Source organism: Athene noctua, chromosome 28 (assembly GCF_965140245.1).
Source record: "Athene noctua chromosome 28, bAthNoc1.hap1.1, whole genome shotgun sequence".
Lineage (NCBI taxonomy): Eukaryota > Metazoa > Chordata > Aves > Strigiformes > Strigidae > Athene > Athene noctua.
Window position 1 is genome coordinate 3,594,076 of NC_134064.1, and position 12,727 is coordinate 3,606,802.

Sequence of the window (12,727 nt, forward strand, 5' to 3'; positions counted from 1 at the left end):
CCTGCCCCAGCCCCTGCACCGCGCTCCCAGCACACAAAGGGCTTAATCCCCGCGCACCCCTCCCCCTTCCCCGCTTTTATTCCCGTGCACTCAACTCACCGTGATCCGTGGAATATTTTTCTTCCCTTGATAAGACATCTTGGGAAATCACTCCCCGATGTATTTATTTAATTTTTTTTTTTTTTTTTTTTTTTTTTTTCTGGGGAGGGGAGGGGGGAGATGCGGGGCGGCTGCTGTATGGCTATTGTCTCCCGTGCAGCAACTGCTCCCCACGATCTCCCCTCCACCGGAAAAAAAAAAAAAAAAAAAAAAAGAAGAAGAAGAAAATAGATTTAAAAATAAATCCCCCAAGCCCCAATCAATGCGATCACAAGGCAGCGGAGCGCGGGGTCCGCCGGGGAGGGCGCGGCGCGGCGGGGAGGCGAGCCCTGCTCTCCGCAATGGCAGGAAAGCGAGAAGCAGCCACCCCTGCGCGTCTCCCTTTCTTCCCTCTGCCCGGAGCCCGGCCCCGCGCAGCCCAGCCCAGCCCAGCCGAGCCTAGCCCAGCCCAGCCCAGCCTAACCCAGCCCAGCCCAGCCCAGCCCCGGCCGCCAGCAACAACAGCGGCGGCGGCGGCGCGGAGCGGGGCGGTGGCGGCGCATGCGCGTTGGGCCGCGCCGCTCCCCGGCGGGAGGTGGGAGGGGGGAAAGGAGCGGCTCAGCTCGGGGCGCCATTGGCCGAAAACCCGGCGGGGATGCAAATGAGAGGCGGCCGCCGCCCAATGGGGAGAGGCGAAGGCGCTGATATGCAAAGTGGCGCAATGGAGACGTCAGGGCGGGCGCGGGGCCGCGCGCGCGGGGCGGGGCCTGTGGCGCTGAGGGGAGGGAGCGGACACCCCCCCCCCCCCCCCCCCCCCCCGCCATCTCCCCGCTCCCCTCCGGGCCGGGCCGCGGCGGGGACCCCCGGGCACGGCGGGGCCGGGGCCACCCCTGCTCCTGCCCCCGCCGCGGCGAGAGCGGGGTGCCCGGGGAGCGGGGAAGGCGCTGCCCTCCATCTTCTTTGTCCCACCCCGCCCTTCTTGGCGCTACCGGAGCGGGAAGCGCTGCGGAAGCGTTAGCAAATTGCGGGGGGGGGGGGGGGGGAGGTTTGAAGCCCCCTGCGGTCTGTCAGGCTTCTGAAGTGCCTTCTCCCGCACCAAATCCACCAGAAAAAACAGCCCGGCTTGAGGCCCCCCCTCCTGGAGTCACTGACCTGGGAAATGGGGGCTCAGAGCCAGCGCAGGGGCAGGGTGGTCCCCGCCGGCCACGTCTCACCATCCCAGGGGTGCCAAGTCCAGCGTTTCTCTCACGCTTGGAGCCTCACATTTCTCGGTCCCTGAACCCTTGGTACTTCAAGGAAGGAAATGTGTTAAATCGCACAAATATTCCCTCGTTATTTCCAGCGCAATGAGGAGAGCTGGGGAGTCACGGCCAGAGTGTGGGATAACCATCCCAAAGGCCGCCGGAGCCCCCCCCCGTTCCCCTTCCATCAGTTGCTCAGGGGAAAGGTACAAAACGCCTTTTGGAGAAGTCAAACAGCACAAATTCCCTTCTGCTTGGAGGTTATATCAACGACCGACAGAGACTTACCTTCTCCCCTCAATCAGGAGTGAACTCCAAGTCACACAAAGCAAACTGCAAGCTGCTCCTGTCACAAAATGTAGTGATCTCTACACGCCCAAGTGGTTCCGTGAAACACGGGGCACAGCCCGTAAGAAATTAAAACCTGCGGCATATTACGGCAGTAAATGATTCTAAAGGCAACATCTGTTCAAACAGGTGACTATCGGCACTTTTTATGTCCATTAGCTCGCATGAGGCTATAAGGAAAAGAGTTTTTCCTGGGTATCGGTCGGGCATCAGGCAACATTTAGGGAGCTAATATCCAATTTGTAGTAAATGAAAAAGTAGCTCGTTACGACAGTAGCAAAATGATTAATTTGTTAGCCTGTAGGGTTTTATTTTGACGTATTGATTAGACTAGACAATACTAAATGAGTTATCCTGCCCCTCTCTGATCTGTGCTGGAAGAAATTTCAAAACCTCAGCGTATTTTTGCTCCGAACATGGAAGAAAGCATCTACATCACATTTCTAAATTTAGACAGTGCAACTGTTCCTTTTTTCTCTTTAATGCTAGCTTTCCTCCTCAATTTTATATCTGAATGGTTTCTTGCCTTTGCTTGTCAGGTAAAAGAGTGTCTTCAGCTATCAAAGAGGGAGCAAACACTGCCTGAAGGTTTGAGAGACTGCATCAAGGCCCTCGGGCAGCCGATCCGAGATGTGCTAAGTCCAGCTACCATTTAAAGATCCTGCCCTGGCAGCAGCAACATGATTACAGAGGAATGAACACAAAAACAGGTGCAGGGAAGTCTACATCTTTAGCACTGACTCGCCTCCCTGATCTTGGCAGGTCATTTCTCCACGTTACGCTAAAAGTTGTGGAATACTGGTAGAAGAAATAGGACCTTTAAGAGGATGATGTCACCAGCATGCTAATAGTTCTAAAGCTATTCTCATCTGCTCAAAGATAGCTATTTAAAATACTTTTTTAAAAAGGCAATCCTTACTGCATACGGGCCTAATTCAGAACAGCAGTTCTTGAACTCTTAGTACATTCCATAACTTGAGTCCAATAGTAATTAGGTTCAGAAAGTAATAACGAATCTTCAGATGACACTTAGCTTTTTCCTTCCCATCACCATGTTGCAAGAACCTAAGTAGTACAGGATAAAATAAATGAAGAGATTAAAGAGCTGAAAAACATGCTTGTTCAATATTCAACATCTACACAGCACTGAATTTTAAAAACTTCCATATGATTTAGCGTGTACCCAAGGGACCAGAACTGAGCTCCCAAGTGTATCCTCAAGCTCCATTACACCAATTGGCAATACATCCCAATTTTCTTTCCTCTTAGCGATGAACTAAAAGGTTCTCAAAAAGTAAATAATTTGAAAATTATTAATGTAGTTGCAAACTGGCTTATTTAACCTTGCTAAACAAAGGCAATGAATGGATATTATCTGTTGTATAAACACACATGAGGGGAGGTGACCAGGAGGGAAGGAGAAGAGCTACTGAAACTAAAGGACAACGTTGGGATGAGAACAAGTGGGGAACCATCTCAGAAAATACCAAGATGTAGACCTGCTTTTTTTTTTTTTTTTTTTTTTACAAAAGCTCATTCATTCCCCTGGTAAAGCTATAGTTTATGTACGAATTCCGCCTGTAAGTGAAATGAAGAAAGATAACTATTTGTGAAATGTCAGGGGCAGGAGTCAGGTCCTAGGTTAAAGGAAGAGGGTTAAATTCGCTTCTTAAATCCTTGCAGGTTTGTATCCAGCCCAGCTGTCATGATGGTGCCGTTACCTGCCAAGGTGTTGCGGGAAGCGATGCGATTTCTAGATAATGTTGATGCACTTTGTCTTCCATCAGTCTATTAATGCACGCGGCAGGCTGAGCAGGCTAAAATTAGAAGGTGCTAGAGAGAACGAGCACTGCCAAATCTTCCTTGCCAAACATTAACGAATGGAAGCGATGAAGGATGGCTGGCCAGCCCAGCCCAGCTCCCTGACTGCAGCCACTACGACAGGACCAACAAGGTTGCTGCAGCCAAGTCACATCAGCGGTAGAGGAACCGCAACGGAACATAAATATCTTCAATTACGCTCTATCAGCACTTCTGAGGGCCTTGACAACATTCCCCAAATGGCAGAACAGGGGAGGAAATGCACAAAATGGAGCATTATGCCCACATATGCACTGCCAGCCTCCACCCCAGCCACATACAGAGCTGTGCTCTGCCCCGGCTGAGTGTCTCTGGCCCGGCCCGAGGCTTCGGGTAGTTGGGGGGCGCATTGGCCAGCAGATGCCCGCGAGTGCCATCAGCCATTTCTGCACAGATATCAGCTGGTGTAGGACATCTTGTGCAGGCTCATTGCAGCAGAAATGCATTTCACGTTAAAGGAACGTCTGCGTCTAAATTTGTCTTCTGGAAAGGTCTAGAGGGAAAAATGGCACAAGAATACGAGAATCTCTGTACAGTGATAATCTATGCTAAAATAAATCATCACAGACAACAGTGGAAATCAATTTACATCAGCTCTGAATCTTAACTTTACAGATTCTGTGGACTACCGTAATGCACATAGCAAGGAATTTTATTCTCACTGAGGAATTAGTGGATGGTTGGGGAAAAAAAAACTATTCAAAGAGTCTCTTTCTTTGTGGAATTTTAGTGTAATGCAACAAACCGCACAGAATTTCTGCAACACCCGATTGCTGAATTCTTAAAGGTTTATCCACAAGGACATTTTGCTATGAAATTATAAAACCTGCAAATGGAAATATACATTTTAGAATGTAACGAAAAGAGGGATCAGAGATGGATTTAGAGCATTCCTGGAAGGATCTGAAATTCTAGCACATCAACAAGCTCTAGATTTCCCTTTAGGCTTGTTAGATGCTAATAACCCCCACTCCCTATTGGGGAATCACCCCCTGCCAAAGCCAGCGAGGCTCTTGTTATTGTCATCACAGGCAGCAGGACTGGGCCAAAAGAGCTTTCATGAGGTCACCCATCAGGCCCTGATTTTCTGTCATGATTCTGCCCATGCCAATTGCTGCATCACCCCCGAGTCTCAGGGACTTGAAAGGAGTTTCCCATGGATCCAGCAACCCCCTGCATCTTATGAAGTGTTGGGAGGATTAAATACAGGCTGATACAGGGCAGAAGGAGTACGTCTGTCCTTCCCAAGAGATGATGAAAGAACTGTCCATTATTATTCGCTATAAATTAAATTGCAGAGGGGAATTATACTCGCCAATGGGCATCTTTCATTTGTTTTATTATCTTACGGGAGAAAATTAAAATTAAGTGTCATGATATGGAGATGGCCACAAAGGTCAAACATGCTACTATGAGGTAAAAACCATACAACTTCTCAGAGAAACAGCCTACTTTTTTTTTTTTTTTTTTTTTTTTGAATACAGACTATCTTAAATTATGATGAGGAGATTCACTTTCTAGCTGCATAAACAGGTCGATAAAAATGTACATTTGATCTGCAAATTAAAATTAACCTTCCAATTGATTTTGTTTCCTTTAAAATCCCAGGAAACCTTGAGAAGGTTCAGAAATAACTTTCTAAGACAACTTACTGTTATAGTGAGTTTCGTAGAGGAAACGTCCTGAGCATTTCAGGTGTGCTACAATCTTAATTGTCCTTAAGCAAGCCCGAGCCACTGCTCCCCAGTTAATTTACTATCACGTCCTGTTATCAGGACAGAAGCAGCCCTCTTCAGGTTCTAGACAGGGATCGCTCTGTCATGGGCAGTACAATACAGAGCAAAAATGTGCTCTCCTCTCTAAGCAGCTCAGAGCCTACATTCATGCTGTGACCTTCACTTTGGTTAAATACAGCATTTCTGGAACAAAGGCATGGGACATTCGGGCATCCTTCTCCTTGCCCCTCCCCAGTGGAGAGAGTTTAGCATCTCCAGGCCCATGGGAACTGCAGGTAGGGTCTAAAAAAATAGCTATTAGCACAGTGATCTGGACTGTTTCTTACCATTATAATCCCTTCCCCAAGAAACTAGAGGCCAAAGCATCAGGCTATCAGCAATTGCTGTCATTGCTTGTGTCAGGCAGCTTTGCCTAGCTCTGATGTACAGGACAATCATTACTCCAGGCAATGAGAAAATTAAATTCTGACCTCTATTCTCCCACCCTGAGATTCATTCTAGATCTCTAGGAGGTGACCAAAGAACAGGACATTGCACTTCTGTGTCAGTCTTAAAGAGGTCCCACATCACAGAATCCCAGACTGGTTTGGGTTGGAAGGGACCTTACAGACCATCCAGTCCCACCCCCTGCCCCGGGCAGGGCCACCTTCCACCAGCCCAGGTACCCAAAGCCCCGTCCAACCTGGCCTTGAACCCTTCCAGGGAGGGGGCAGCCACAGCTGCTCTGGGCAGCCTGTGCCAGGGCCTCACCCCCCTCACAGGGGAGAATTTCTGCCTTAGATCTGATCTAAATCTCCCCTCTGTCAGTTTAAACCCGTTACCCCTCATCCTATCCCTCCCCCCAGATCAAGAGTCCCTCCCCCCTTTCCTGCAGCCCCTTTCAGCCCTGGGGGGCCGCTCTAAGGTCTCCCCGGAGCCTTCTCTCCTCCAGCTGAACCCCCCAACTCTCCCAGCCTGTCCTCACAGGGGGGCTCCAGCCCCCCCAGCATCTCCGTGGCCTCCTCCAGACGGGCTCCAGGGCTGCTCTCAACCCACTCCTCGCCCAGCCTGGATTTGTGCTTGGGATCGCCCCGACCCATGGGCAGGTCCTTGCCCTTGGCCTTGTTGAGCTCCCTGAGGTTGGCACGTCCCCCCTCTCCAGCCTGTCCAGGTCCCTCTGGATGGATCCTTCCCTCCGGCCTGTCCCCGCCCCACACAGCTCGGTGTCGTCAGTGAACCTGCTGAGGGTGCCTCGATCCCGCTGTCCGTGTCCCCAGCAAAGCGCCGGTCCCAGGACTGACCCAGTACTGTCCCTTCCCAGGGTAGGAGAGTTCATGCAGAACACACACTGCAACTTCACATGAGCTTTGCTGCCTCCATCATTTCCCAACTTTATAACACCACCACAGAAGGCAGACTCAGATTTCACGTGCCACAAGACAGACAAGTGATAACGGGAGTTAGACGTGGTCCTGCAGGTAAAAGGTTTCAGGCAGACCTACACAACTGCTCAGCACCTACTAAAAGCAGACGGCTCATGTCAAACGATGGCCACAGCATAAGGGTGGCACGCAAAGCTGCCAGGCTCATCGTGCCAGGTCCTGAGTCTATCCCCCGAGATAAAGCCTGCATCGCAAGGCGCTGCTGAAAGAACTGAATCGACTCAGCTCCAAAGCGAGTGGGGAGATCTGGCCCCAGGTGTTTTAAGTTTTTCCTCCAGTCTTTAGCCCAAATAATAAGCTGGCTCTGTACCAAAGCCTCTTGGCTCATTTCTGCATGAGAGTGGTATTGGTACTAACAGACCGCTCCACGAGACACCCACTGGATGCGTGGCACGTTCCAGCTACACAGATCGATGGTTCTGAGAGGGATCTAAGAAGTTAAGAGGAATTTGGCATTTGTGCTCATTATTGTTAGTTTCTCTATGGCTTTTTTTGTTTTCAGTAGCCAGACAAACTATTAAAATCCATTGGAGGAACATGCAAGTCATCCTCCTGTATGATTATTTTGCAAGCAATGACTGTCGAAACAAGGCTAGAAAAATTGCAGGCATTGTAAGAAATTAAACTCAGAACTGCATTTCCAGCTGTCTGGAACAGCTTCTTTGTTTTACACAACAGTTCCATTAACGTTCCAGAGTCTATGATTATTTGAGCTCTCAACAACGCCCTGTTATTCATTATTTCTCTCCAGGAATGAACAACCATGATCCTAAGAGCTTTGAGGTTTTAGCAAAAAGCCCAGTCATATCAAAAGCTTCATGACACTGTGTTTTGCAAGTGATTCCTCTCCTGTCAGTTCTAAAATAAAAATATTTTTCCTAGTCTGTTTATTTATGATTGCGATTTATCTTATTACAATAGGGCATAGCTTTGTTGGTTTAGACCAGTAGTTTACACCCAGTGCTCTGTACTTCCCAAAGGTCCATGAACTGTTTCTGAAGGATGCAAAAAAGGTGTGTAAAGGTAACTGTTTGTTGCACAGGGGAACCACCCGAATCACTGGAATAACGACAAGGTGGCAACGGGAACTTTAAGTAGCAATTTAAGAAGGGATCTGGGATCCCGGGGCTTGTGTTAGTGTTGAAGTGTCTTAGCTCCTACTCGGGCTCTCTATGCAAACTAGATTAAAGCAAGCCCCAGGCTGGCTGATCCCTCCTGCAGTCAAACCTTGCTTTTCCCTATAGATGGTCCCTGAAAGATTGTCTCTGTCCCGAAGAATTTCAACAGATGAGCAAGACAGGAGCAATGCCAGTTATACACATGGGAAATCTGGGAAATACAGAGGGAAATGACCCAGGTCAAGCAAGCAATGGCCAAGGTTTTCCAAAATCCAGGTGAATGTGTATGTCTCAAGACCATTCATCTAAGGAACAGAGGACCAGTGCCCTGGGAAACCATTTTATCAGTCCCCTTGCTCTGAGACGAGGTAACTTGCAGCTTCTGCGCTGACTACTACAAAGCAGCGCTATTAAGTTCCACAGGTCCCTGCCCTGGTGCTGTCTGAAAACCAACCGCGCTGTAGGAAATGGGCTTGCAGGTGCACAGGAGTTCATGAAAGCCAGGCCAGGTGTTCATTGTCTCAGTCAAGAAATCCTGGATTTGAACATCACATTCTTGTTAGGCTGCAGTGGTGGCCCAGCTGAGGTCATGGCCTCAAAGCACTAAGCGGTGCTCAGACATTGAACAAGTAGCTCCAGGACCAGGCATTAGCAGCCTAAACAGGGAAGGCGACAAAGTTTAAGACGGGCAATAGAAGCACAGTTAATTCTCCAAGGCCTGACAGCTGGGAAGTGGCTTGGCTCCGATCTGCTGAGTTGCAGACCTGTTGAATAGGTCACACTGCCTCCAGAGGCCTAACTGTAAAGAGCTGCTTAAACTAAGATAGAGAGCCTTCCTAGTGCCTCTAGAGATGATCTTAACCCTGAATGATGAGGCAGCGTGGCCCAGAGGCAATAAAGCGAGGCCGTGATAGATGCCTGTAGAATACCCTCGCCAGGGTAGACGCAAAGAGATTTGATTACCCTTATCTTTGCCTGCAGAACAATATATTGCGATTTAATGTGGAATAATCGGATGCCTTTTTTTATCCTCTGAACAGTTAAGAACTCAGGAAAATAAGACAGAGCTTGTCCATCCTTTGTTAATTATTTCAGTGGAGATTAATACAAGATCCGTCTGTACAGTGACAGAGAGGATGACTGTTTTAAACTCGCTTTGGCTTCAGCCACTGGCTAAAATACTTCCAGCTATCTCCATCGCCTCCAGGCCATGGGCACCCATAGCCATCGGCTCACGACAGGGTCCTTTGGTTCCTCAAACAGAGCACGGACCGTCCTGTGTGTTGATTGTTACATGTATTGATAAAAATTGCAACTATCACCAGCCTCAAGCTAAGGAAAAAGCAGCAGTAAGATTTCTGGCCTATTGTGAAATAATTCATGCAAGTTATAAATTCAAGATCACATAACATGCTGTTCCTTTCCACTGTAGTTTAGATTCCTATCGCATGGAAACAGTGTACAGTCTATCCAGGGAGAACCAATTTCAGATGTGTTATTAAATGCTTAAAACAGAGGTTTGAAAATAACGGGCCAAATTCAGTTGCAAAACTTCAGAAGCCTGTTAACTCCGATCTGAAATTATTTTAATGCCCCATTTCCTTTAATGCCACTTCCTGCAGCGTTATTTTTCTTTACCTTTTTTTTTAATACATTGAGCTTTGATTATGATCGAAAGACACTTCTGTTAACTACACTGAAGTGAAGCCAGTCTTGCCTGCTGAGGATCTAACCATTGATCCAAGTTTAGATGCAGTCTGCTGGAAAACCATCAAAGCTAAAACACTCCTGCAATAAAATGCCAATCCATAGCAAGGCATTTATAATAAAAGGCTGCACTTACCCAGACGCTCACAACCCCTCACTATACAACCTGCTGGCATCAGTGTTGTGTAAAGCTAATGAGAAACAACTCAAATGGTTTGCACTATCCCATTATTCCACACACTCAGTGAACATTAATACAACAATCTTTAAAAGTAGAAACAAAACACATACTTCTTAAAAAATGTGATTAATATTCTATGTGGACTTCTGATTTCTCACCATATTACACTTCGAGTTTTTTTATTATATTGGTACCCTTCAATCACAAAATAATGAATCTTTTCAGAATTAATATATCACCTGTTTATACTTATGTCCTGCAGGCCATCACCACATCAAATTGTCCAAAATTAGTTCTGAAAACGTCCTGAATTGCAAAACCTTTGATTCACAAAGCTGAAAAGGCGTATACCCTTTATTTCCGAGATGCACTTTGGTTAGGCCAACACGACTAATTAATCATGGGAAGTTACTCAGTTGGTAGGCACTTCAACATGGTCACATCAACCCATAGGCATTTCTAGTGGCAAACTTTTGTCTGGGTTTGGCAAATCGGGTTTGAGGCGGCGTGGAGCACATCCCACTCCTAATTAAAGGTTGGTGCGTGGCACTTGTGAAAATCAGGGCCTACCTTTGGGATCTCACCGTAAACAGCAGTTGTTCACCCACGTAAGTATGGCTGGATGGAGCCCTTGGGTTACGGCAGTAGGAAGAAGCAAATACGGTCTGGCCTGGGGAGGATGAGCCCCCAGTAATACCCTTAGTAATATTTCACATTTCTGAAAGCAGGAGAAAGCGGCGGACAAGCCCATATTATAAATTCCAGGCAGACTGCTCCATCAACCCGCTGAGGGACTACTCACAGAAACTCCTTCCCCGTACGCCAGGAGTTTATCGCTTTGCTGGTCGCTGCTTCATTCATTTCCGCTCTTCCAGCCCATGCCCAGGAGCCGGCATTGTCAGAGGAACACCCAGAGTATTTCACGGCTCAGATCTCAGAATAAAGCTTGCTAAAATCTATTTATCGAGGAAAGCAAATGCGCACGGTCAGCCAGACCTGTGAGTTGAATGGGGTTTGCCTCAGGAAGAGAATAGGGTTTATTACACCATGGCACATCCAGAGGGTGAGGAAATAGCTTCAGGAGTCTTCAAAGACTGGGAGGAGTTCAGTGGGTTTCTAAGAGAACGCCACATTCCTGTCAAAGTCCCAGATCTTCCGGAGGCAAAAATTCCCACTGTAGCCAGAGGCCTTGATCAAAATTGGTATTGAAATACAGCTCCCAGGGGTCACTCTGGAGTCTGCCCTCCCCTGGGAAGAGGGGGTAGGAGGTTCCCCTGGCAGAAGCCCGCAGGGATTTGATCCCTGTAGGTGGAGGCTCATTGATGCTCTTTTGCTAACAATTGCATTTCTGTTCCCGGGAGCTGCATTCACTAGCTGGGTGGGGCATTTTGCTACCGTTGTGCTGGGGGGAATTGCCTAAGAAACAAAAAAAGTCGGTCTCTATCACCAACTAGGAAGGCAGGGCGGGGAAAGGGAAGGTGTTTGTGGGTGCAGGGGCTCCTTTCTTCTTCTGCCCTCCTCCCTGTGCACATACACACACACCTGCAGAGAGCACACGGATAACATTAGAGGTCTGGCAAGAACGCTCTAGCAGAGATGCTGCTTCTTAGAGGAAGACACCGACTGCCACAATCCATGCAGGTGACATAAAAGCAAGAAAGCTGCAGGGTGGAAAGGACACATCCTTCTGCAGCCTCTCGTGTGTTCAAGTTGCATCTCTCACACACACACACACATATATATGCACCCACCTTGTCATTCAGGTTCTGCAGCGCCTCCTTCCCAGTGGCACTCCTGATCTCCACCTTTCTCCCGAAATCAACAGATGGTTCCCCTCCCTTCCCGCTCTGCCTGGAATAGACGGACTGAGCATCCGGACCCAGGTGGGCAACATCCTTCTGCTTTGCCACGACTTTGTTACATCCGCGGCCCACCGAGAGGGAGTCGAAGTCGATGGTCTTGTTCTCCAGGGAGCCTTCCACCGGGCAGAACATGCCACAGAATTTCTGCCGGGGCTTGGGACTGCCCGAGCCCAGGTTTTTGAAGAAGGCTGGCACTTCTTCTTCCTCGCCTTGCCGGCCAGACTGCTTCCTCTCAGCCATGGCTTGTGTGGTCTCCCTGCTAAGGGAAAATAATAACAGCGGTAACCAGGAGGGTCCTTCACACACACACACACGCACACACACGCAAAGAGGTGAAGGGGAAAAAAAAAAAAAAAAAAAAAGAAAGAGAGAGCTCGCTGGCTCTGGGTCCTAGAGATACGGCAGCATCAATTGCAAAGGGCTGTGCCTGGCAGATCCCCTGCCCCCATCGGTACAGCACAGCCTGTGGCTCGCTCTGGTTTCTTTGATGCAGCGCAAAGTTGAGGGAAGGTTGGGGCAGATCCTGCTGCAATCAAGGGAGGAGGTTTCGAGTTCCCAGCATCCAGATGGGGAGGGAGGGAAAAGGAGAGAGAGAGAAGAGAAGAAAAAAAAAAAAAAAAAAATTAAAAAAAATCCTCACTCTGCAGCAGAAACTGAGGACTGATCCGGAAGTGATGCGAGTGGTGAATTGGCAAATGGACTCGATCAGGTTGGAGCCACAGCCCCCATCACACACACACACCCTTTCCCCCTCCCCTTCCCCGGCGGGCGGCTGCTGCTACGAGTTGCACGGAGCTGCTGAGGCCTGAGCACCCCCCTCACCCCCGGCTGCTCCGGAGGCGTGTTCCCGAGGCGGGGGAGAAAGGATCCCTTCCTTCCGACCCCCCCTTTCCCCTTCCCCCCCCGGCCCCGCAATGGTGGAGCCGGGGACTGCTCCGGGAATCCTTTTGTTCCTCACTTGTCCCCAAGCAGCGGAGCCGGGGGCGGGGAGCAGAGGAGCTGGCGGTTGGGCTAGTGGGGCTAGTGGGAGGCGAAATGCTGACTCATCTTTCGGGGTTCTGGGGCACCGCCGGTGCCGTGACTCGGGCAGAGCCTCTTCGGGGGGGGGGGGAAAGGGCTGCCTGATGCCACTGGAGAGAGAATGAGAGAGACAGACAGCTGGGAGAAGGGTGTGG

At 49.1% G+C, this 12,727-nt stretch overlaps 1 protein-coding gene across 3 annotated transcripts in view; it reads right to left on the reverse strand.

Annotated features, from left to right (window-relative positions):
- The window catches only part of DPYSL2 (dihydropyrimidinase like 2), a 54,866-nt gene extending 43,039 nt beyond the window's left edge, over positions 1 to 11,827 (reverse strand). The window contains exons 1-3 of one of the 3 annotated variants that reach the window (XM_074928739.1): positions 11,621 to 11,807; positions 5,888 to 5,909; positions 1,194 to 1,230 (exon numbers count right to left, since the gene is read on the reverse strand). In XM_074928739.1, the coding sequence (XP_074784840.1) occupies positions 1,194 to 1,230; positions 5,888 to 5,909; positions 11,621 to 11,792 (231 nt within the window). In that variant the 5' untranslated portion in view covers positions 11,793 to 11,807. Of the gene's footprint in view, positions 1 to 99; positions 261 to 1,193; positions 1,231 to 5,887; positions 5,910 to 11,441 lie in introns of those variants that run through there. The other 2 variants (XM_074928738.1, XM_074928740.1) reach the window with 2 other exon arrangements.
- Positions 11,828 to 12,727: the final 900 nt, after the last annotated feature.